Here is a 26,670-nt window from a genome sequence, read left to right as displayed (position 1 = left end):
TTTTGTGGACAGCAACAGCAGCAGCAGTACCGACAGCAGCAGCAGCAGTGGCGGCAAAGCACACATCCAGCCGCCCCCACACCGACCGCCTGTATTTTCATAATAAACAAATGGGTTGAATGGTTGGTTGGGCTTAACTTTTGGGCTGCCAGCAAGTCGACGCAGTCGGTTACAGATAGCAGAAGACCCGTACGAGTCTCGCTCGCATTTGTGTGAGCACAAATCAGTGCTATTTATATTGTGGCCAGGTTGAGCAGGGGATGCAATGTGCGTGGTGCCTCCCGCCTGCTGCCTGCTGCCTGCCACCTGCTGCCTGCTGCCTGCTGTCTCCTGCTAGATGTTTGCTGAAGCTGCAGCTTGTCAGCACGCTTACCGACTGCTCTTTGGGTAACATGCAATTTGCAAAAATAACCACTCGAGTCACATCCTGTGATTCCCTTCGTTCCCCCCACCACTCACCCCCTCACTGTGCTGCAAAAGTTCACTTGCAACATGCTCTTATCTTTGACATGCTGCGCACGGTGGCAGCAAATCGACATCGCAACTGGCACTCCAAGTTGCCTGTCAATGCAACAAGTTTGGTTCGAACTCGATGGGCGGCCAGGCGCAGGGCGGGCCACAGCTGACAGAAAACTTTGTTGTGCCTATCACAGCCAAGCCGCAAAAGTCAGCGCAGCTTCTGCAAAGTTGCGCTGTCTATGCCATCAAGTGTCTCCGCGAGGGCAGCAACAGCTGCGACTGTGACCGCGGGCCATGTCGCATTGAATGGTTGGCAGGCGGCAAGGGTGAGGGGAAGTGCGTGGCACAATAAATATATAATAGACAAATGTTTGGCGGGGCGTGCCTGGTAATAAGTGGGTGTAGCTGTGTGTGAGTATGTGTGTGTTTGTGTATGTGTGTGTATGTGCGTAACTCTTCACTTTGTTTTCTATCTCTGACGTTAACCTTTATGCAACAGAGCGACCCGCGTACCCCCGCTGCTCCTGCAACTTCTCCGACTCCTGCAACTCCTGCTTAAATAAAATATTATCATAAACGTAACAGAAGATAGTTTTTCATATGTTTATTCACAAATATGTGCGCACGAGCCGGAATGTTGGCGCCAGCTGCTTTCTACTTGCCGCATTCCACTTGCCACACTCCATTTGCAACATGCCAAAGTTCTGTGCTGTTTACTTCGGGGGCCAACTCTTTTCTTTACTTTTGCTCGAATATCCTATGGCCCCCAGCCCGCACCTGCGCTGCCCCTGCTGCCCCTGCTGCCCCTGCTGCCCCTGCTGGCCCTGTTGTTTCAGTGGGGCACACATTTTGAGACTTTCATTATTTATTGCCAGCTGCGGAATAGCCGAACGACTGCGACTACATTCATAAATATATATAACTTGCGATGCGATGCCCCAGCAAATCTAATGGAATATGTTTGCGTGAGTTTTTTATTACTCAACCGAGAGTGTGGATTGGCAGGAGAGAGAGAGAGAGCGAGAGAGAGAAAGTGGGTACGTAGGAGAGATTGCGTAGCAGGCTAATATAGTTATGCTCATCTATATCGAGTTTGGATACTTTACAATCCCCTTGTGTGGAGCATGCTACTTATCTCGATGACATTACATTTTATTTGTCCCAGTTCCTTTGTTCACTACAAATTGTACACGAAAAACCACACCAGGATTGAGAACGAAAACGAATACGAAACTGAAACTGAAAACGAAATACACAAAATGAAGTACAAATGCTCGACGAATCGCTGTGGCATGAAATCTTTTTGTGCTGACATAACGGTTGACCTAACTCTCCGCCCGTAATCAATCAATTATTTTGCCGAAACTAATAAGAAATACACAATACGCAAATGTAAGATGACGCTGGTTAGTACTGCCCAGCCAAATGCTACCCTACATAGATGACTTAATTTTGCATTAATTAAGTTCTATAATTATAATTACTTGGAATTCGTCTACAAATTGTGAAAGCATTCCGAGCTCATGCCATTCCTTGGCATGCCCTGCTGATCTTATCAGACAGTATTCAAATGCAACTCGTTTCGGATTTTAAGAACGTTTTGATTTTAATGGAAAATTGTGTTGTCGGACTTGCAGCTATTTCCGGTTGCAGTTCAGCGTGGATTACGGCCGCGTTGCGATACGAAGGCTCCCGAAGTTGCGTGACTCTGCTCACTTTGCGAAAACACGCGTCTCTCTGGAGTTATCGTGATAAAATGTCACAGGGTATTACATAGTCGAGCCCTACAAGCCAATCTAGTGCTTGGCCTCGTGTGAATTATGAACTTGTGCTATAATAATTAGATTCAATAACCACCAATTGGTCAAGTTCCAAAATGTGTGTTGTTGTTGTTGTTGTTGTGCAGCACCTGCATTGGGTTACTGCTAATAGCGGTCAATACATATACATATACATAGATGTATGTGCCCAACTGTCAGGCTAGTGTTAAAGAGTCAAGTCTAATTCGACGCATTTACTATAATTGCCTTTTTGGATAGAATTCGCTTTTGGTTAATTGCCCACTAATGAATACGAGCAGGACTTGTTGTTGCTGTAGTTGCTGTTGTTGTTGTTGTTGCTGCTGCAGTTGTTGTTGTTGCCGCTTGCTGTAGTAATAGTGGTTGTTATTGCTCTCACTGCTGCAAAAGCCACACAGCTAAACCGCAGACCACACACGTATAAAGCCCCCACACACACACGCGCACACACACGCGCACACACACGTGCAGCCACTCGCTAGCATTTACACTCAGTCAATAGAGCTAGTTGCGGCAGCCAAATAACCGCCTCAATATAATACAATAACAAATTGCCTGTCAATCTACGTGTAACTTTTATAAATTTCCAGTAAGGGACGGTGCACGCTAGCCCCTACCTCCCTCATCCGCTTGCCGTGCAGACGCCTCGCGGCGCGCTCACCTCGAGTTTCAGCTATAATTAACAGCGGCTGTGGCAACTGTGCGAAAAACTAGGGGGACAACAACAACAACAACAGGAACAGCAGCTGAGACGCGCTAAGGCTCTGTAAGGTTAGCTGCTGCTAATGAACTCAGAGACGACGCCCCTTAGCGTGCCCATTGGCAGGGTCAGGGTGAGCATGAGAATGAGGGTGCGGGTGTGGGTGAGGGTGGTCGGAGGGAGGGACACCATCCTAGCAGCATGCAGCAATGACTTTATTAGCAGCCGCGCCGTGTCGCTGGCAGTACTCGGGCTTTTATTTAGATTTTTATTGCTAAACTTTGCTTCGTTCTATTTTTGTTGTTGTTGCTGTTCTCTTATTTTTTTCGCCACTTGGCAGTTGCTACTGTGCCACACATTCGTCTGCAGCAAGTGAAAACGAGCTAGGGTCAGGGGCAGGGGCAGGGGCAGGGCAACGCTAACGTCTATCGAAGTCAGCTCGTTAACGGCTGTCGCTTGGCTGCGACTTGAGCGTCCTTCTCATGCGACACTTTGAATGTTTTAAATGCTTTTTCTTTCGCCCTCCACTGCCCCGCCTTGCCTTGCCTAGCTTGCTGTTGCGGCTTGTAGCTGCATTAAATTAGTTTAATCACCATGCAGACCACGCCGTCTGTCGTTCGCCCGTCCACGGCAAAGGCAGCCAAGCCCATAAGTAAGCGTAAACAATGTCAAAGCAGTGCACACTGTAGCAGTAGTTTACTGTAACTACCTAAATGACCGGTCTCGGCAAACAGCACCCGCGGCCAGGGCAGGGGGCCGGGGCCGCAGTCGGGTGTCAATAGAAACATTAACTGGGCGTGCTGGCAAAATTAGCACAACAATTATGCAGGTATTAGCAGACGACGCGACGGCGTTGATTCAGTTTCTTTGTTACCTGCCAAGAGGTGTAAACAACGGGCGGTGTCCGCATCGAATGGGGGCATGCCCACTCTTACACCCCAGCCAATACAGAACTGGTGTGAAAACAATATCGTCTCCGATCTGGCTTAACTGCTGTGCGTATTATATTCGACTCAACTGGTGAAGGTTTAAATTCTAGCCACATTAGATTTTATCTAAAAATGTATATAATTTGATTTCCATTAAAATCATAATCCAGCTAAATTTGGGCAAAGTATCAAATTTTTAGCGTGGCAACACACACACACACACACACACACATTAGCCTGTGATGGGAGGTCATTAAAGTAGCACTCGAGTGGCTTTTGTGTGTAACAGCAATCCGCCTGTTAATCTTCACACACACGCGCGCTCACTCACACTAACGGAGATACTAATCAGAGTACGCAAAACAGTTGAGAGCTCGTATTACGTATACGCACTGTATGTAAAACTTAAACCAAACACATGTACGTGCGGTTATACGATGTGCCCAGCGGGTAAAGTATTTTCGGATTTCGAATTATCTTTAGAACTGAATGTTTATTGACTGAAACAGGTATTTTATAAATAAAAGCCATAATTTCAGTTCAGTAAATTTAGCTTGCCAAAAACTGATGCTATACTTAGCTAAGGGCTCATATATATTTTGAAACCGTCTTGTTTCCAGCTAACAACACCCTTGACAGTTTTGCCACTTTATCTTCTGCCAAAGGGCAGAGGGCAGACGACAGAGGACGTCTCTAATGTTTTCTGATAATTACAATAGTTTCTTTTTAATTTATACCCTTTGCACACACTCGGACACACGACATGCAGTGACATGATATACACTCACCTGGTCAAGTCAAGTCGTGTGCGCTTGGCCGCAGCACACACACACGCACTAGCACACACACACACAGACAGTCAGCATTCTCCAACATATGACACATGTGGACAGCAACAAAATGGTTTGCTGTCATGAAACATTTGTCACAATAAACTCTATTTGCTTTCGTGTAGTGTAGAAATGTATTCGAGTTTTCTTTTTTTTACATATATTTTATTTGCTGCTAGGGTATTTAAAACCAAGTCTAAGCATTTTGTGGCCTCCTGTTGGCGATGTGTGTGGTGTATGGTGTGTGGTGTGTGCGTGTTGGGGTCGCATAAACCGCGACCCACGCGCCCCCCGCCTCCCCCACGCTGGAGACATTTGTTTGCATTTCAAGTAGCAGGAGCAGGAAATGAAGCATTTAGCATTACAAATTACACATTACACCTATTACGTATTACAAATTACACAGTTTAGCAGCTGCTACTATGACAACGACTAAAGCTAAAACTAAAACTGAAACTACATACGAGAACCGAAAGCTGAAACTAAAACTCATAAATTGCAGCCACAAGCCTCGTTGTTGTCGAGAGACTCGTAATTATAATTAATTGGCGAGTTTTTAAAGTGGATGATATGCCATTTGATATGAAGAACAGACCCAAAACTTGTTGATTATTCTATTTGGTTGTTGTTTAATGTTTAGTTACCTGTATCCTGGCTGCCACACGCTCGCCGTTGAAGCGATTGGGGTTGAACCAGCCCTTCGTCGAGCCCGTCACGAGGACAATGCCGAGCAGGAAGAAGAGTATTAACGCGGTTATGACGAGTTTCGCGCGCGTCGAAATGACCATAGCCATGTTTTCAATTTGGATATTTACACACACTCACACGCTCAAAACGGTAACACTTTAACACTTAGCACTAGAAATCGACTCGGCTATAGCACACACACACGCACACGCACACGCACACGCATACACACTCGATTGCCTGGAACAAAAAAAGATGTATGAATTGGCATATTAATTGGATGTGGCTTGTTATTGTTGCTGCTGGTCGAGCCACATACAAATGGTTTGAATGCGTTGTTCTCGGCTTGAATGTATTTGACCCTTGGGTGGCTGCTGCCTTTGCTGCCGTCGACTGCGGAGCCTCTAAGGGCTACCTAATGGCTTTTGTGGCACGTATTAACCTTGCCTTGCCAAGCTTTTATTTATTTATTTTTTTTTTTTGCAGCAAACACGCGCGCCTCTCAAATGCCCATATCAGCCTCTTCTCAGGCTCTCGCAACTGGCATTTCCTCTGAGCGCAACAAATGTAACACGTTTTATTTAATTTCTCTGTCTCTCTTTCTCTTGCTTTGTATATCTCTCCCTCTCCCTCACTCTAATTTTGCTATGCTCGCTTGTCAGCATTTTCTTACCGATTTTCGCCACCAAAGGGATGGCTAAAAAAATAGAAATAAAAGCCAACAATATATATATACAAAAAAAGTGAAACTTTATGAAAAGTTAAGCTGCCAACAAGTTTATTTGCGAAAATATTGAATTATAGCCACGTCATGGCAAGCGAAATGCGTAAGAGTCGAGCTACAAAATGCGTTGCCTAGATTTGGCCACATGCTAAAGATGTCTCGGCCTTTATTTAGAGCGCATAAAGGCATAAGCCGAATGCCAGTGGTGGGCGAAAGGCGAAAGGCGAATGTCGAATGCGATGGGGCTGCAGGCGTGTCCTTGAGCGCCCCGAAAATGAAATAAAAAACGAGCGCCAACTTTGCAACCTACATAATTGCGGTAAAAGTTGGCGCACAACACACACAAAAGTATCCTTTAACACACACACACACACACAAACACACCCAGAGCGAGCAGTTAAGCGCTGGGCTCAGCGCGCACAAAAGTATGCTACAGTCAGCGCATAATTACGATAATCGTGTCTGTCTACCAGTGGCAACACCAGCAGTCGCCGCAGCCGCAGCAGCAGCGCGGTCCAAACAAACAGACGCGCTCACCTGCCGGCCCAGCCAAGCCCGGACACCCGCACACCTACACACACCCACTCTAAAACGACAGGCAGTTATTGAGTCAACGGTTGAGTCAGTGGTGTAAAACAAACTTGTTTGTGTGTGCCCAAAAAAGAAAGTCAAAAGGAAACTTTTTTTATGCGCCCAAGAGTCGAGTCTCGAGAGTGGAGCTGCCTTTGCTTTTCCCTTTGCCTTTGCCTACGCCCTTCCCCCAGCCCTCTGCCCTATGCTCGCCTCAGTAGCGCTCTTCACGCGGCATTAAAATTCTACGGCTGCTGCCTCAGCGCTCGAGCTCGGGAGCAGGCGCAGCAGTTTAAGCTTAAAGTTTGACACGGCTCAAGTTTCCTAATGAAATTACCTACTTGGACTTTTTCGGCTGCGTTTTTGGCCGCGTAATGAAAAGGGGCAAAACTTGTGCCGTACAAACAGTCGAAAAAAAAGCAAAAAAACACTGAAAGAAAAACCAAGAAAACAAAAACGGGAGCTGCCTGCGGGGCTGTGGTTGGCGGCCGATAAAGAATTTCATATCTACTTGCAAATTAAGTACGCCAAAATGAGTAATGACTTTTGAAGTTGTCATGGCAGCCGAGTCGTAAGCCGTTGAATGCATTTAACCAAAAATAATAATACTGCACAAAGGGATGTGCAGTGCAGAGCCTTTACGTTTACGTTAACGTTTACGCTTTGGTTTGGGCTTGGGTTTCGGTTACGGTTTGTTAGCCAAAGCGTTAACGCCTAATGAAGATAATGGGCTGACATGTTTAAAAAGGCTAACCTTACCCACACACACACACACACACACACACACACGCACATATAAGTGACATATGTGTGTGTTTATGTCTATTCATCGCTGTACGGTTTTCTTTTCTACATTTTGACATGTTATTTTTAATAAACAGTAGACGTACACACACACATGCATGACTTCCGCTTTAGATAATTTCATTTGGCATGCCTTTGTCTGATTCAAAGCACAAGTAACAATGACTAACTGATGTTCCAACTGAGCAGGGGTTAAACATGTGTCACACATGCATCCTTAATAAGAAGCAAGCACAATAAAATGTCACCAGAAGGAATGTCTAAGCAGCCCCAGCCCCAGCCCCTTGGCACAGGCCAGGCCAGGCTTGACTTGACTTGACTCGACTTGGGCAAGTTTGATCGATAGCAGCTCCTTTGCCTACTGTTTGACAATTGCCCCCCAAACCCCATTCCACATGTGACTCAATGTGTCACTGGGCGTGTGTGTAAATGCGTATGTGTTTCTCTCTCTCTCTCTCCCCTCTCTGTGTGTGTGTTTGTATGCGTGGACGCTCCAATGCTCGAATTCTCCATCGGGCGCATAAAGAGCTGCTTAAATTAATAAGGAGCCAACTAGTCGAGCGCATTTCCCTGCCTTTATAACAAGTGGGCGGATGGGGCGTTAACCGCTTCACTAGTCGTATAATTAAAGTCCAACGTTTGCATAATTTATCTTTATTGGTGCCAGGTTTCGGCAACGGCTGCCAGTTCCCTTGCTTAAAGGCCCCAATCGGGCAGCAGCCATAAAATCATAAAATAGTTTATTTTCCTGACTTTTTGATTGGTTTAAATTTCTCATGGAAGCACTTTTTAGTTGGCTGACCATTTCCGCACGGTGCGTAATTCGACCCACAAATCACAGAGCTGGCCATAAAATAAGCATTGTATTTAAATTTAACGAGCTGCATCCTTATCAGCAATAAAACGTACATTCTTGCATACAAAAAACTCTGGGCAAGTTAATCTCTTCAACACGTCCGGACTAACGCAATGAAAGCGAGAATCAACTTTAAAAAATCCACATGAAAGCAAAAATAATATTTGAAAATATCATGAAAGTCCAGTCTGAAAACAAACTAAACTAAAGGGCTTCAACAAAAAAGGAGAAGGAAAGCAGAAGGAGGAGCTAAAGCGTGAGAACCGAGAGTTATTCCGTTGAATTACTCAAGCGAAACGTTTTAGTTAACGGAAGCAAACCCACTTTAAAGCATTGAAAATCGCATAGAACGGCGCTCACATTTCAAATGCACTTAAACAGCTCTGTAGATTATTAGCATATATATATATGCATATGTATATATAATTTAAATTTGTGGATTTGCTTCTGTTCACGTATTTAGATTTGTAGACAATGGCTTAGTGAAAACTAATTTCAAAACACAATCGCGGTTAATAGAAAACAACTTATTGTGGGCGGCAATTTGGCTGAATGTGTAAATAAACATTTGAAATTGAATTTTAAATTGTGTCAACAGAGCGGGTCAAAATATTGTATTATGATGCTAAATTGATAAATTTGCAAATCAAAATTACATATTACGGAAAATAAAGCCCGCTCCAAGGGGCAAACATGTAAGCAGACGGTGTTAACAAACTACGGCAACAAATAAAGCCAGCTGAACACACAATCAAATTGTGATATTTAAATGTACATCACACAGAAAGAGAGAGAGAGAGTGAGAGAGAGAGAGAGAGAGAGGGAGGGAGATAGAGAAACTATGATAATTTATGACTACATACATATTTATGTATTCAAGCTTGTTGCCACTCTTCAACATGGGCCGAACTAAGCCCCACAGAGCAACCCAATTTATATGGTATTTAAAGTCCTGGATTTTGTTACGATTCCAGCTGTTGTTGCTGTTGATATTGTTGTTGTTGGCATTTTATATGTCAAATGCGTTATACCATTTAATTAAATGCACGCACTGGCTGCACACCAAAAGCTGAAAATTCTCAAAATTCGAATTTCAATTGACTTTCCTTTTTTTTTTTTTTTTTGTGAAAACGAGGACGTGCATGCGTGAGGCCACAATTAAAGGCAGAGCCGTTGGTAGCCACAAGAGTAGTGGAGTTCGGCGATGTGGTCGAGAAATTACTCAGCCATGTTTGAAATATTTAACATGTGGCCTACATATATAGACAGGGGGAGTGGCGCGACGTCATCAATAGCTTGGCTTATCTTTTGTGCAGCTGTTAACCTTATGCCTGAGTGCCAGAGGCCAGAGGCCAGAGTAAGTAAAAGAAAATATCTTTTGTAACAATGTAGACATTTAAAAGGCCTTTTATTTAATAAATAAAATGTATATTCCTTTGCCTAGCGGCCGGAGCGCCGGAACACCAAAGACAAAGGCAAAGGCTGGCAATCGAGCGAGCGAGCGAGCAAAAATCTACGTATACAGAATATTATACGCATACGCATACGCACACACACAAACACACAGCCACACATCCAGCGCTCTTTTAATATGCATATGTGTGAGTGTATTAGTGTGCGCGCTGGTTATTCATGGTTGTTGTTGCAGTAGGTTGCCTTAATGAGTTTGCCTTTGATTTGGGCCAACGCGAATAAGGCTCAGCCAATATGGTAAGCCGCTGCCTCCGCCTACGCCTACGCCTCCTACTCCTCCTACTCCTCCCGTCCACGTCGTCCTGCCCCTACCATCCATACCCCTGCCTCTAGCCTGTCATAATTTATGCGCAGCCAATGCTCAATTTGATAGGCAACAGCCTGCGACATTCAAACCATTTGTGTGGCCCATTGTACCGCTAATGCCAGCGGAGTGCTTCCTATATATATGCACATACATACATACAAACATACATACGTATGTATATGCATACATATATTATATATTAATTTATGCATATATTTACCTTTGAGCCGAGCGAGTTAAAAGTCAGCTTTAACTAAACGATATGAACGATATGAACGCGGCAATGTATTTATGAATATGTTTATGTTTTCGTTTCGTAATATTGAATATGTTGACAAAATCACAGATAATTTAATTACAAATAGTTGTTTAAAAAAAAAAAAACCAAGACCAAAACTATTTTTTTTATTATTATTTTTATTTCACACTTCGCGAATTTGTTTTTCTTTCTTTTATTGCGTTCAAGTTGAAAATCATTTGTAATTACAAATGACAGCGGGCACTTTTTTGTTTTTTATTATTTGTTTACTGTTTTTTATATAAACAAAATACAAATACGAATTACCGAATGCGTTTCGGTGTCTGTGTTCAACAGTTGCGGCGACTGGCGTTTGTTAACTGGACAACCAGCCGCTGGCTCCCGCTGCGCGCAATCAATTTTTCTCGTTTTCACACCACATGCATTTTTACGTTGTGCAATTGATTGATTTTCATTTGAACAAATTCGCTGACGTTGGCCGCGGGGGCGATGGCGATGGCGATGGCGATGGGATCTAGGCAGTGGCACTGGCAGTGGCAGTGGCGATAGCGAAAAGTTGTGAGTTTGAAAATTTTCATCTTTTAGTCGAACCGGTTCGAGTTTCAGCTCCACACGAAAAGTTTTCGAAAATTTCACACGCTCGACCCGGCGACGGACACGAAGAGGAGCCCCGCAACAAGGGGCAAACAAAATAACAAGAACAACAACAAGGATAGCAACAACAACTGCAACAGGAGCAGAAAAGCCGCGAGCCTGCCAGCCAAACTAATTGTAAATATTTGCTCAGCGGGCAAACAAATTTGCGTTTTCTCTGTTTGGTTGCTTCTCTTCTCTTTTCGCTACTACCGAACTCTTTATTTACGCGGCGATCACGAGGGGGCTGGCTGGGGGCTGCCTTTGGATATGTTGGATAATTTGAGCGACCATCACGTTTATTAATTTTGCAGCAAATCTGGCCAGGAGTTTAGTCCACTGCACGCGATATGCAAACGACACGCGCAACAATCACCGGCACGAATGCGGCCAGGACTGTGGTGTGATATGTGATGTGTTTAGCTTGATATGTTCTTGGCGAGCACTGTGACTACGATTGTGATTGTAATTGTTGCTGTGACAGTTATTGCTACTGCTACTGTTACTGTTACGATTACTGTTACTGTTACTGTCACTGTTATTGACACTGATACTACCAATGGCAATGGAATTGGCAGCTAGGTGAGTGGCCGCAATTTCAAACGTTTGCGCCATCTTTCCATCATCTTTGAACGCATAATTGAATTTTAATTGACTCGACTTCGTGGGGGCTGGGCTGCCTGGTTGGGGCTCACATTACGCTATACACGTTTCGGTTCACTTGAATATTATGCAAACATATTTCATTTAGGCATAAATCACTTTCGTTTTTTGCGGCTAAACTCGCACAATGGCTTCATTTACGCCTGGCTCACACTTAGCCGCTTACGCCTCACGATACGACGACAGCGCCGAGCCGCTGTGGCTGAGTATGAGGACGACAACAGCAACGACAACGTGCACGACGTGTACGACCGAGTCAGAGTGCGACTTCAGCGCTCTGTGGCAGTATGGATATATAAATGCTATGCCGTCTTTGCCGTACGCACATGTTAACTGTTTGCGGCACCGAACGCGACTGAAAGGTAAACGCACTCGTCTCGGCCAGGCCCAGCGTAAGCCAAATCACAGCAACATGGCGCACACAAGGACACACACACACACAGGGCCAACTGGATGCCGCTCAGCTCGTGCCTTAGACAACGCAGTTTCACTCGTGCTGGCCAGCACTACGTCCGCACGGGCGCTGAATAACTCTGAGAGCGTGCCGTGAGCCTTGAGCTAAACTCGGCGTATACGTAATATGAGTTTGAGCACCTTTCGGCTGAGCGAATCTGCGCGAACTGAGTGAAGCCAACTGAGTGCCGAGTGCCGAGTCTGAGCTGTTCGCCAAAATTGGCCGCTGCGTGGTAAATTGGCGCCCTACAAGGGTGCCGTGGTGAGAATGTCTGCCCTCAGGTGTGTTGAAAAGCTCGCCAGCTATATTCGTTTGCAACAGACAGCCGTTGGTGGTTGAACGTTTGAATGGCTCCAGCGGCCACTTGCAGACAATTGAATGAGTACTCACGCGTTTTATTACGAGTACGCATAGTTCATTGCACAAGATTTCGAGTACGCATCCATTGGGGTATGAGGAAGACATATGGCACGGTGATGCGTTGCTCTTTGAGTTTTAAGAAACCCTCACCCAAATTATTACCCATTACCTAATTGGTAGCCCTGTTGCATTAAATGAACATGTGTGCTGCCGTTTGGCGTCTGCTGTTGCAATAATTATTAGATGAAAGCAAATTGGCCGCCGCCAGAACTTACCTCGAAGTGGCCATGGAACACGGAACCTGCCTGGCCGATGAAGAGCACCGCGGTCTTATTGAACGACAGCTCGAACGGATCCCGCACCACCTCCGTGGCGTTCTGCAGTACGCAGTCATAGTAGAAAGTCACATTGTTACTGTACACCTGGAATGCAATCGAATTCCATTTGTCCGGCACGTTGGGAACCGGAAAAGTGGCCAGTTTCCGACCCGCCGGAACGTCGGGCTGCCCATAAACGAGCGTCACATTGTAGCTGTTCTTGACAACCGGCGACAGATGGACGCCAAGCTGCAGCACCGTCTCCTGCGAGTCGACTACGCTGAATAGATAGCCGCCCTTCAGCGAGTTCAGGCGATATTTGACCAGTATGGCAAATTCGTAGAGCTTCTCCGGCAGCATCAGCGTCGATGGGGACTTCACATTTGCCGTCGCCAGTAGCTTGAAGGCCGGGTACCCATCGTCTGCGCTGACAAAGTCTATGCCCGTGTACTGATTGTCGTACATGATATCCGTAAGCATATGTTCGCCCATTTCGTCTGATGGTATAGGGAAAATAAAAGAAGAATGAAATAAGTCTCACCACATCTAAGTAATGCCCAAAAGTATGCAACGAAATTAATCTACGTGAATTATTTTTTACAACAGCTGAAAAGTGTGCAATGAATTTTCACAATTTCCATTTGTTGACTTTACAATTTACAAAGATTGTTGTCGACAACAAACAAACAATTAGGCTTAACTGCAGCATTAAGAAGCCATACGCAAAGCAAATATAACAAAGCATTACGACATTGGTAAACACGCTCACCTTTAATGGATTGGCCCACCAGTTCGAGTGATTCATGAGCCGGAACCAGGCACAGCATCACGAGCCCCACGACGTACGAAAGGGAACGCATTTTATACAGATATAATGCTGCAAAGGAAATATAATAGATGAATGTGATTGTTAAATATAGTATTTATATTTTCTAATGTAATTATATAAATATATATGTCAACTATCAATTTAAAAGCATTTCTCATATAATTAAACGTGCTTAAAACCCATTCCCTTCCTAGATAATCCACAGCAAAAATACAAACTTTTTAGTGACGTGGCTACACCTGTGCGACGAATTTAAGCAGCAACCACAGACACTTCATCTACCGACCGCAATCATTGGTAATGCGAGACCGTTAACTCACAGTGGAGACCCCCCGGAGCGGTCACGTGCTCCGTTGCGGGTCTGCAGACTTGCTTGCAATTAGGCATTGTGGGTGGACGATGCCTCACCGTCAACCACACCTGTGCGCACAGCACCACCGGCGGCCTGCAACCGCAGGCATCCAGCTAGAAGCCACACAATTTTGTGGTCTCTCTTAGGCAAACAAGTTAACGCGTCACTGCTGCACACGAGACAAGTTATACATGCATACATGCGGACTATATGCCAGACAATGGCTCATTCAAGTCAAGATTAACGACAATTAGATGTGGTGCTGATCACCGAATTGTGAGATCGTTATTTATATTGCCTAAGCTTAGATTTGGGCGACGAGCTTTGATAGACACACCCAGCTGGCAGCTAGCAGCTGGCAGCTGGCTGGGGAGTTCATGTAAATGTAAGCATGTGGAAATGTCAGAGATCGAGCAGCCAATTGCCCATAAACAAAATTTGTCAACTGAGCAGCCAAATAAAATTGTTATTGGCCACTTCATAAATCATCGAAGTGGGTTGGGCTCATTTGTTTAATTACACATTCCCAAACAACAACAACAACAACAACAGTTAATATTCAAATTCAAATTGTCAGCACACTTGAAGCATGCGTTTGGCTATTTAATTCGGTCTGGTTCCCAAACCCTTCGCGATGCATAATCTAATGCAATTAATGGGCTCCACATCGCGCTGACCTCAAATTGTCTCTCTGGACAGAGGCAAACAATTAATATTTATCAAGTTTAGCGCCGCACACGACATGACAAGCGAGGCAAACTAAATACCCTATAAAAGCACACAGCAGTCACTCACGACACACGAGCGCCCATGCCCTACATGAGAGAGAAAGAGACAGAATAAATACATTTGCCTATGCAAATGACTGTCAATTGCGTGAGCGGCAAAGAAAAGTGTTTTCTTCTATTAATTAAGAGCACATTTGTGTTTATAACATTTTGATGATGCCAATTCTGGAATGTTCAACATGTCTCCAATCAGTCAAAGATGTTCCGAAGTGACAAATTCATTTAATTGACCCTTAAAACCAAACGTCAAAATAATTTATACAACTAAACCAAATAGCCAGAACTGATGTGGCTGTTGTGTAAGTATATATCTGTTTGATATCTTTATTTCTCTAAAAAAGATATAAATGAATACGTGGAAATTCGACACTCTCAAGACAAGCATCTTATGAATTTTAATCGAGTGTTGAACTGTTAAATGTTGACAGTTGGCGGAGACCACCGAAAAGTTGAAAAAGTTCTATAGCTGAATTATTCTTATAATGAGGCAACATTTATGCAGTACACAGGCGAGGCTGAGGCCGCCTAGACGTGCATTCTGTCTGTCTGTCTGTCTGGCCGCCCCCATGCCTAAGGCGCCGAAATTGCCTATACGCTGGCTGTCAAAACATAATTCGAATGACAGTGCGAAGAGTGCTTGAAATGGAACGCACGTAACGCCGATTAGTAGGGCCTAACCTACACGGTACACAGCACTCGGTCGCCTCAGTCGTGGAGGCGTGGCCGATGCCAGCAATGGTATAATAAAGATGCGCCTTAGCTGTATTGCCAACAGCGGAAACCGTAATCAAATTTCACACTCGTAAATTTCTGATTCACTGTGCGTGCATTTTTAATGCATTTGATTTACGCTGAGCCATATGCGAAGCGTCAAACTAATATGCAGCCAAATTTGATTGAAAATCCGAAACAAACTGCTCGAAATCGAAATCAAAATCAAAACATATGTTTCCGAGGCGCCCTAAGCACATATATATATATAGATTGAAATGGAAACAAATCGGAAACTGAAAGTCGTAAAAAGCTACGCACTTTCACATCAAATCCAAAAGTCGTCAGGCACTGACGAGCAAGAAGCAGAAGCAGAAGCAGGGGCAGAGGCACACGCAGAAGAAGAAGAAGAAGAAGACTGTCAAATGTGGCAAGAGGCAATGGCAAAGGCGAGCAAAAAGAAAATCAAATAAAATTTTATTTTCAATAGTAAATCGGCTCAATGTGACTACGGGCCATATGAAAGGGCTCCGGACCACGTTGGCCATGCTGGGTGTGTGTACGTGTGTGTGTGTGTGTGTGAGTGCGTATATGTATGTAGGTGGGGGAGGTGGCAGGCAAATGTGTGCCACTATGTCAAGCCAAGCAGCCCCACCCTATGCCGACGTCTGCGGCGATGAGTTGTTGCCCCTAAGTGAACTATTAGTTCTGTTGATTTTATATTTTCCAATTTATTGTACTTTTCCCCACCAGCAGCAGCAGCAAAAGCAACAGCTGCTTGCGAGGGTGAACATCTTTTTGGGGCTGGGGCTAAGCTAAGCGCGACGTGAAGGGTGCCGAAAAAAAAAACAAAAGCGCGCTGTCATTCCGCTCGACGCCTTGTCAACGTTTATTGTTCGCCGTTTTTACTTTTTATTAAGGCCAAGCGCCCGCAATTTGTTCTATTTGATTTAAAGGATTTGCATGCCAAATTTGACTTTATTTGTTTTCGCTTTTGTTCCTAAAGGCCCGCACACACACACACACACGCATCAACATGTTTGACACTTGCCACATGCTCGGCGGGCTGTTTCGCATGTTAACAATTTAAGTGCCTCCATTCAAGGTGGCAATATATTCCAAAGAGCTTTGCATAAATAAAACGGCCCTAAGCCGGCCAATAGCCGGCTGCATAGCACAATACAGCGACTCAAGTTGTTGCGACATCTCGATCGGATCATTAACCCGCATATGTAGAGACAGAGCCAAGCTGAGATCCGAGCTGTTGCATGCCAAACATATAAACCTACATATATGCTAATCTAAATGGCGATAAAATCCAAGACAAAACAGCTATTTGATATCGTCACAAATTTGTAGCTGTTAGCCTAAGTAAAGGTTGAGCTTGATAAAAAAAATGCAAATAAACAATTAAAGCCATGTTAAGGCGCTCGCACGCGTACATAAAGATAAACTATGGTAGCTGGCTGAAAGAAAAAGTCTCGAGAGATGATCTCATAATCTTCGGGTGTGTAGCATGCATGTTTCCATATGCTCGCTCAACTAGAGGCATAAAACTGAAAACTGGAAATTGATTAATAATGCGCACAAATGATTTGTGGTATCAATTACTTTGCATATTTTTTGAAGAAAATTCCAGCTAACCAAAGCTAATGAATAGCATTTAATATGTTTGGCGAATTTCATGGCTGAAGCACTTACATTCGGCTATTAGTTATTGATTCCCAGAATCACTCTCTAACTACTCTGCGGTCCAACCAATTCATTATATTCCTGGAAAATGGAATTTAAGCAAGCTCAGAATTACTCACAATAATGTAAGTACAAGAAATGAATTTACTTATGTATTATTTAGTGTAGTCTTGTGAAGTTTATTAATGCATTTGCCGTTGCATATTTCATATTTAGTTATTGACCATATTGGCAACTGGGTTAATCGCTGCGAAAACCAAACAAGACGTCCGTTTATCCCGCTACAATAAAAAACTCGCATACGATGTGTACAGAGGGAGTGACATAGAAACTGCCGCCGCGCAAATAGCCCAACAAAATAAAGTTATAATAAACATGAGCCAAAAATGGCACAAAGCGATTCGCCCAGCCCAGCCCAGCCGAGCCGGTTGGCAGTCCAGATAGTCAGACTGGTCGAGAGTGTTGCGGCTGTGTTTCGGTAATTAACATCAGCAGTTGCTCTGCTCGCCCGCACCCCGCTCACAGATCCCCCCTGTAACAACCACATTGGCCGCCAAATGTGTTTGCCTCACTCCTAGTTTCCCTTTTTCAGTTGAAACAGCTGCCGCCGAACGCATTGCCAGCCTGTTGCCAGCAGCGATTTAAATAATCTTCAAGCGTCGAGTGCTACTCATATTGCACTTAGAGCTGTGGGCGTCGTCCACACCCGATCGCCGCTCTCCTCTCGCCGGTCGTCGACAGCCATGTGCAACACGTTGTCGCAACGGGCTACAAACAACAGCTAGTTCAACGAGTGATCAGAATGGCATTAATATGGTCAGGGGGATGCAGTCACAGCTCCAAGCCCCCTCCCATCGCTCGGATGTTGATGAATGGGGTGTGCCGAGTCATCATTGTATTCTTTATTGCTGTCATTAAAATCTGTCTTTGGGATATTTATAGCGCTCTTTGTTTTGCTGTCCGTTTCGCTTGCCAATGCGCTGCTGCCTGTTGGATTATACATTTTTGGCTCTCACTCTTTAACCCGCTGCTAACCAGGCAATTTCGGGTAGCTGAACTCCTACTCTCCTCTCCCTCTTTCTCTCTCCCACTCTTTCTCTTTAGTCAGGGAGTACGTTGACTTTGCAGGACTTTGATTTGTAAATCGATTCAAGGTTAGCCTGTGGCGCAGGCCTTTTTATCTCATTTCTGCTAATGAGTGGACAACATTGCGTGCTGCTGCGTGATGCATGCTTCGTGCTGCGTGCCTGGAGCTGAAATACACTTGAGTAGTGGCTATGATGTCTGGCAGTCAGCCAGCACGGCGATTTGTGACTTGAAATGGGGCAAAAGTTCATCAAATGCTCGCGACCAATTTCACATTTCTGCCCACGGGAAGGCGCTGACATGTCCAAATATATTCCTAAACATTCAGTGGCTCCTCAGACTCCATGCAAAATTATGGAAACCAAATGAACGGCGCCCATTATAAATAGCTTCCATTTCATAAACGTCGCCGATTCTGACGACGTCTATAGATTAAATTAGCTTGCAACTGGTTTATTTTAAATTCAATTCGGAATTATTTTTCTTAAATGCCAAATAAGAACCTGCCACCTACTAAAACGCTTAAGCTGAAGCATTGACAGCCGATTCAATAAATTATTTAGCTAAAATAATGATTGAGACATTAAGTCGACTGTTTACCGAACAGAAAATACCCTAGAAAAGTATTCTAGCAGAATTTAAAGAACGTGACTGCTACCTCATTTAATAAATTCAGTCGTATTTATATTTAACAGACTCTCTGTTGCCGTAGGCATCGTACGTATAGCAGGAATCGTATTATGGAAGCTCTACGGTTTTCGGACTGTTATCAGAGCGGCTGCAGCTGCTTGCATGAAGCGAAGGCGAATCGAAATTAAAGCGGACCAGTTGAAGGGAAACTCATTTGACTGAAGTTGATTGGCAATCAATGGCTGTCATCGAGGTGGACAGGCACAAAAATTGTATTAGCTCCTGCCCGAGACGACGGAAGTTAATACTCATTTCGCAGATGATTCTGATTGCCAGCACGAACACGAGCACGGGCAGGGGCAGGCGGAGGACTACGACCAGCAACACAGGCAAGAGCAATGTATCGACCCCCAAGCAGCGCCTAAGGACATTCATTAATAAGCAGTGGGATGCGAGTCCTGCTTCAAAGGTCAAGCACCTAGTTGGCGCCCGTTCATGTGCGAATCGAGACTAGCGAGAGAGCTTTAGCCAAGCAGGAAACGGAAGTTATTTCCCGATGGGCACCGATAAGTCACACACACACGATATTCGAGTGGCAGCATTATGTCAATGAGCCAATAAGTTAGTCAAGGGTTTTTTGCGCTCATCGAAGCTTAATTGAAATCGAAGCACGAATGTTGTTGCGAGTAGGAAAAAAAAACAATCGGCGCCGGGGAGATAATGACGTGATCTAACAAAACTTCGAGTCATGTCTGGGCTGAATTATTGAATTTAGTTCATTGTCACAAGCAAAGTCACTCGCACTCTGTTTGCATATATTACAATACATGTAAATAGTTAAGTAATGAAAAATACCTAGATTTAAATGGAAATGATTTAATACTTATTATTGTTCGCTGTCCAGAGATTATTTTGATTCTATATTCAAATCGATGCACGCACGCCTGCCTATTCGTATATATATATATTTGTATATACATATTTTTGTACGCAACTTTAGTAATTTATGTGATAAGCAGACAACTCGCCACGGCTGCCACTTAAAAGCTCTCCGAGCACATTGTCTGCAGAGGGCGTCTGGTTTGCAGCCAAGCATGGGAATACACATAGTGGATGTTATGTAAGTCTTTGCAATAAACGGGAATTTATGACAAGCATATGATTAAAGCGAATCAGTTTACCCATTCCAAAATATGCCATAGAGCTATTTTCGTAAGTACAAATATCTTTGGTCATCTATAGATCATATGAGAGAGAGAGCTCATGCAATATTTAGCAATATTCGTATACACATATATATTGCCAAACATATGATTCCATTAAAATATAAACAAATTTCATGATAATTTAGAGTATTTAGGGTAGTAGAGCAAACGAGAAAGTTCTCGCCAGTTGCCATGCGAATCGCATAGAAGGGCGGGCAGGGCCTGAGACGAGGCGGTATCAAATGTGGCACAATGAGATGGAAGAGCGCAATAAAGCGCGGTAGAATGTAAGAGATAAAGAGCTTAAGAAAGAGAATAAGAGCAAGACAGAAATCAACAGCAATGGCAAACAGAAACCGTGAAAAATAAATAATTGAATATAGACAAATATATATTAATATAATTTTTATGACAGCAATAAAAAGAAATTCCTCTAGCAAATACCAAAATATTTTGAAAAACATTAAGATGTTTTCCTATTGCCACAATTCAATATCTGTAGCAAGTTTATATTTGGTTTTTTATAGACCACATATAATGTATTTTAAATGCATTGCATCAATTTCGAATGTCTCCCGGCTGTTGGCTCTATCAAATTTCCACTAAGCCAAACAACATCATTTTCTCAGTCTCTCAGAGTGATTCATTGGCCATTTTACGACTTTGATAACTCGACTTTAATGACTCGCTGACAATGTAAATACAGTCCCTGTTTGGTCCACAAATTCAATATATACATATGTATATGTATATGTATATGTACTAATTCCCATTACGTCAAATTGATGTCCAATAAATGAGTTTGCATAACTCGCATAAATTGCAACTGGCTGCACAGTTAGCAAACCCCACAGCTGGAGGACAACCACAATCGCCAGCAGCCAGCAGCAGCCACCAGCCAGCAGCTGAGCCACAAGTCGGTTCGCATATTTTCAATGGACGCATTGCAACATTAAAACTCATGCAAAGATTTATGACAATTTACACAAAATAACTAAATCCACACAAATGTGAGCGTATATGTATATAAAAATATATTTATATATACTTATATATATAAATGCAGTTTATTCAGTCTACGCATTCATATGCAGCTACTGGCTTTGTGCAGGCTTATCAAACGCCATCGAATCGGGCTACATCGATTGGCGATCTGTGTGCCAAGTTGGAATGCCGCCAAATCAAAGGCGCCAGACGGAAAGCAAACAATGCCTGACAATTAATTAGGCTTTGGCACGGGCACGGACAGCAGCAAGCAGCCAGTGGACAGTGGCCAGTGGACAGTGGACAGAGCCGGTCCAAATCGATGCCAACTCATTTGGCTAATTGTCTTGCGATTCGAGGGGCCAGATAAACGACGAAAATTTGCTCTGTTTGAGGCTGTTGAACGGCTTGGACATGCGCTCAAAGCAACTGCCGCTAACAACGGCAATTATCAGACGCATACCGAAAGGTGGGCGGGCCACCTCTAGGCGCCTGCTCAGGTGACGGCGCTAAGCGCTGTGCATAAATATAATAAATATCTATTATTAAGACTTTTGCAAGGGCAATTAAAAGACACTCGGACGACAGCTGACAGACAGACGCCTGATTGGCTATCGGAGAAATAAACGGAATATTGTAAACGATATAAAATAATTATTTATCGTTGCATTTTCATTTTTGTTTTTTATTTATTATTGTTGTTCTTGTTTTGCTTTATTGCTGACAGCACTCTGCGAACGTAGGCCTTCCTTCATATTCTCCTCCTGAGACAATGCCCATTGTTCGAGCCGCAACAAAGGAGTGCAAAGGCTGCGTGGACAGTTGCAGGACGGCGGGGGCAAGGGTGCAAGGCGGCAATGCCAAGTGCAGCAGCATAAACAACCAAAAGTTGTCGATTCATGTGCAAATGTTCAGTTATTTACAATATGAGTAAGATTCCACTCACAACTAGCAACTGTACATACATACCTACATACATATGTATTCCATTAAGTTGCGCCCATGTATAATGCCCTCAGACAGGCCAAGGAATGGAATGGAATGAAATGGAATGGAATACGCATACGCATTCGCTTCTTGCATGAAGGTCAAATCATGACGGAATCCCAGCCCGCACTATAAGTTGCCTCATATTCAGGAACACACACACACTATTCATATACTATTCCCATAACTACATGTGTTGCTCATGCCCTGACCCAAGTGCCGTTATTAGTAAAATACTTTGTTGTGGCAAGTAAAATATATTTTTATAATACTTTAAATAGTATATTATAATAGCTTTATGACTCAATTAGCATAAAGTGTACAGTTTTGTTGTTAGGTCAGCTAAAACTCTTATCTAATCAGCTAACTCTTATCTATGGCAAATATAAAATTTCACTTATCTCTTTGTAACGGATCATCAACTCGAGCTCTTAAGCAATCGTGGGAAAGAAAAATTGTTTAGGGCCCAATATGCAGATTATACTTGACCTATAGGCGTGGTGCCTAATCAAAGTTCCTCTACGCCCCCTAACAAATAACTCACGCTTCATCTTTTTGCATAATACCGAGACCAAAGCTCCACAATTATGCGCATAATATATTTATATTTACGTAAACAATGTCAGGGCACTTCATTCCGTGGTGGTGCTGCAGTAGCTGAGCCGCTCAGTGGTTGAGTGCTCATTTATCGAACCTGTTATTCTGCCATGCACTTGGGCTCACATTTTACTATATTTTACAGAGGCACTTTTAACGCTGAGCCGGCAGTTTATTGGCACCGCCTCGTGCTACCAGCATGCGGATGGACTATGGATGGAGCTAACATCGTGCATATTGATTGCATTAGCGGAGGGGCAGCGCACATTTGAGGAGTCGATCTGTAGACTGGCGTTAGTCGCAGCCCAGCAACAAGTTGTCCAATTTGCTTAGCCACAGCCCGGACACGCGCATGTTCCTCATTTAAATATTTCGCAAGCGCGACTCCCGGCCACAGTTCATTCAGAAGAGTGACCCAAATGAGAGCTTGTTCAGTTCTAGGCGCGCGCCGTGTCTATTACAACATCTTGTTTTTGCTGTTGCTGTTGCTGTTGCTGTTGCTGTCGTCACTTTCGGCTGAGTCAGCGCCCCGCCACGGCCCGTCCGCGAGGCGTGACAGCATTAAGGCAAGTGTCATCGAAGGCAAATTGCAGGCGAGGAGAACGCAGCAGCAATTTGAATGTAAATTATAATTGTATATTTTCACTTTCAATGAACGCGAATTGCTCACTTCACAGAATCTCTGGCTGACTCAGAATCATGCCTATTTCTATTACCGTATATCTCGCATTGCTGCTTGATTAATATTTTAAATAACTATAGGCTTCAGCAACGATCAACTGGCAGGCGAGCACGTAGACCCAGTTCAGCGCCCGTTCCGCTCTTGCTGTGAGCCGTAACCCCCTTTGGTGGAATTGGTGCACAGTTTGTTTCCGTTTCAATAGCGAAGTCGCCTCCCGGCGCATCCAACTAATTTGGGCGATGCTGTTGTCATTGCTGCATCTCAGCATACAGATGTTCTATGTGTGTCTTACATCAAAGTACGTTTGTTTTACAAATGCTGCTGGCTGCCAGCGAATTAGGCAAAACATCAGCGACAACAACGGCCACAGCAGCAGCAACAGCAACAGCAACAGCAGCAGCAGCAGCAGAGAATTCAACAATGGCCCAAATTGTGATGCATGTCACAGAGACACAAATGTGTGCAGGAGTCACAATTGTTGTGAAAGTTGGCCTGTTTCCCTCTGAGCCCGGCTCCTGCGCAGAGTCAGCGAAAAATCATTTTTAATTAAAATAAGCAAACTGAATGCGGGCTGTAGTGAATATATAAAAATATAGCCGCAGGACAAGTTGCTTAGCAGGTGTGTACATACATACAGGTAGCTTAAATTACTCAAAACAAAATAAACAAAAAACCATAAATTCACACAAATATATATAAACGTAAGACTTTAATATTTTAACCTTTTTTAGAACAAGGTTCAAGCCACAAAAATATTGCACTGCAAAAGGTGTGTAGCTGCCACAAAAGTTGAAAAATTTTACAACTGAGCGTTAGACTTACTTTAAAGGAGTATTATAATATTCTTGCTCAATATGTAACAAACAATGTGATGTTTACATCTATATATGTTTACAGTTATATGCATATATGCAGCGCAAACAGATTCAACTTCTAACTCAAGAAACTGCCGCTTTGCTCTTTTTCAATATATTTGGCAGATGCTCAGCTGCTGTCAGCTTTTTCTATGCTGCTAATTTATCATATACACATACATATTTATATCTATACACATATAGGCAACAAATAAATATGTATTCGGTCTTTGCGAATTCGCAATATGCCTGCAAGGGTATTTGAGCTTCGACAGAGCGTTGATTTTTGTTTTTAATTACAAACAGTTAAACAAGATAATTTTGTGCGCTGTGCATAGACTAATTATCGTTTTGACAAGACAGACACATAAACTAATATATTGGTAGGTGTGCATATGTGTGTGTGAACAGCTATGCCAAATCGATAAGTTCATGAGTGACACTTCAACTTAAAGTTAGGCAAAAATAACAAGTCGAACTCTGTTTACTGAGTGCGTTTAGTACCTCCTGCTGCTGCTGCTGCTGCTGCTGCTGCTGCGAGTAGCACCTAGCCTAGCCTTAGACGAAACACAGATAGATGGAGCCAAGTCTAATGGCAAGATGCAAAACTCTAACTGCAAATCGAGGAGAAACCGAAAGCAGCAAGCAATTGGCACATTAAAAGCAGAAAAACAACTGAAAGCAGATATTCATATGCAAACAAGAAGTACATATGTATGTATGTATGTATGTAGTTGTGTATAGGGTAAATCGTTTTAGATTTCGTAAAATCACAGTTACGAGCATCCGTCGCACTCGCATCCGATACGCTAGTTCCCCCATACCCTCTAAGTGGACAGGCCTGACGAGGGGTATATGCCGTGCAGGCAGTCAACACAGTCAGCAGGAAATTAAAGAGATCAATTTATAACAAAAGTGACTGGCACACTTGTCAGGCAATCGGACTCAATGAATAATGAGCAGACACAATGATGGGCCAGTTGGTTATTGATTTGACTTATATAGAGGGTATTTTAGAGCTGTATCGTTTAGCCGCATTCATATGTAAATATGTACTTTAAAATAAGCCGCGCATATATGCATAATTTGTTTTCAACTCGTTGTCGCTCACAATATTTTGTTTGTCTTTGTCTCTTTGCTGATGCTGCCCTTCCCTATCTATCCAGACACACACACACACACACATACACGCGCAGTTGGCATGAATGAATGAATGAATGGATTGATAGGAGTGTGCGAAATCAGCTAAAGATGCTGCAGCTGCCTTCCCTATTCATATACTTAAATATATATATATTTAAGTAAAATGTGCATGAGCAAAGAAAATAAAATCTGCGCACAACATTTTGTAGGTAAATATCAATTATCGCAGACAAAGTCGAAGACAATAGGGGAATACAAATATGTGAATATAAAAATGGATCGTAAAGCGATTTTGTGATTCGACTTCAAGTGCTTTTTGATACTTGCGTAATACATTTATGAGCTCAATTACGTGATCAAAAATTCCTCGCAAAGGTAATCTATACAAAAGAATCGACTGATCTATTATTGACTTACCTCAGCGTCAAGATATATAGCTATATATGTATGAATGTGTGGGTAGCTCGTGGACTCTGGTATTGAGCCTAATGCTGCATAGTTTTGGGCAGCAGCAGCGCCTTCCGATTTCTTCCGATCTCTGAATGCGGATGTCGCGCTGACAATGTCTGTGTGTGTTGACTCGAACTTGATTATTTCATTTGCATTTAACGAATATTTGTTTTACTTTGCATTAGTTAGTCGCCTTAGTTCACTTCACATGGCAGACGCTGCTGCGAATTGACAAGATTATTAAATGATAAAATCAGTCGCCGGCCTTCAAATATTTCACACAAGCGAATGCGACACTTGACACACACACAGACACACACACATGCACACTCTTGCACAAATTGTGATCGGTGAGACAGTTCACGGAAATGGCATTGCAGCCAGTTCATTGAAATCAAATATATAATTTATGCGTTTTGTTGCAGAACTAAAACAAAAGAAGAAATGCAACAATTGAAGAGAATATTGACGACAATATATTGAAACAAAGAGCAGCGCGACATGAAAAAAAAGCAACATAAAATATCGCAAACTAACGGACAACAACAATCAGCAAAAGCCGGCAAGAAATCACACACACACACACACACGCATACACACTCACACACTGCAACTATTCAAGCGAAAACGTAAACGTAATATTATGCTAAATTTTATATTTTTTGTTTTGTTTGCTTTTCTTTCTTTTATTATTTTGAATTTTCGTATTTTTCGTATCAACAACGCGCACAAGCCAAAGCAGAGAAACCAAAATATATTAAGGAACGCACGCGTAAAAGCCGTTGGCACCAAAAGCTCGCGTTCAGTGAGTGCCCGCCTACGACGAAGCGACCGGCTGAAGTTCACAACACAGACT

At 43.3% G+C, this 26,670-nt stretch overlaps 1 protein-coding gene across 17 annotated transcripts in view; it reads right to left on the bottom strand.

Moving 5' to 3' along the window:
* Mp (collagen XV/XVIII-type protein multiplexin) overlaps positions 1-26,670 on the bottom strand; it is a 53,390-nt gene extending 26,720 nt beyond the window's left edge. For 10 of the 17 annotated variants that reach the window (XM_089469191.1, XM_018007208.2, XM_089469189.1 and 7 more), the window contains exons 1-4: positions 26,585-26,667; positions 25,782-26,035; positions 13,594-13,701; positions 12,783-13,321 (exon numbers count right to left, since the gene is read on the bottom strand). In XM_089469191.1, the coding sequence (XP_089325317.1) occupies positions 12,783-13,321; positions 13,594-13,684 (630 nt within the window). In that variant the 5' untranslated portion in view covers positions 13,685-13,701; positions 25,782-26,035; positions 26,585-26,667. Of the gene's footprint in view, positions 1-5,361; positions 5,645-10,358; positions 12,701-12,782; positions 13,322-13,593; positions 13,702-25,781; positions 26,036-26,418; positions 26,547-26,584 lie in introns of those variants that run through there. The other 7 variants (XM_089469186.1, XM_089469187.1, XM_089469190.1 and 4 more) reach the window with 7 other exon arrangements.

Source organism: Drosophila arizonae, chromosome 4 (assembly GCF_054131065.1).
Source record: "Drosophila arizonae isolate 15081-1271.41 chromosome 4, UAZ_ARI_1.0, whole genome shotgun sequence".
Classification (NCBI taxonomy): domain Eukaryota; kingdom Metazoa; phylum Arthropoda; class Insecta; order Diptera; family Drosophilidae; genus Drosophila; species Drosophila arizonae.
Note: the sequence above shows the minus strand (reverse complement) of the source record. Positions and strands in the feature narration are given on the sequence as shown.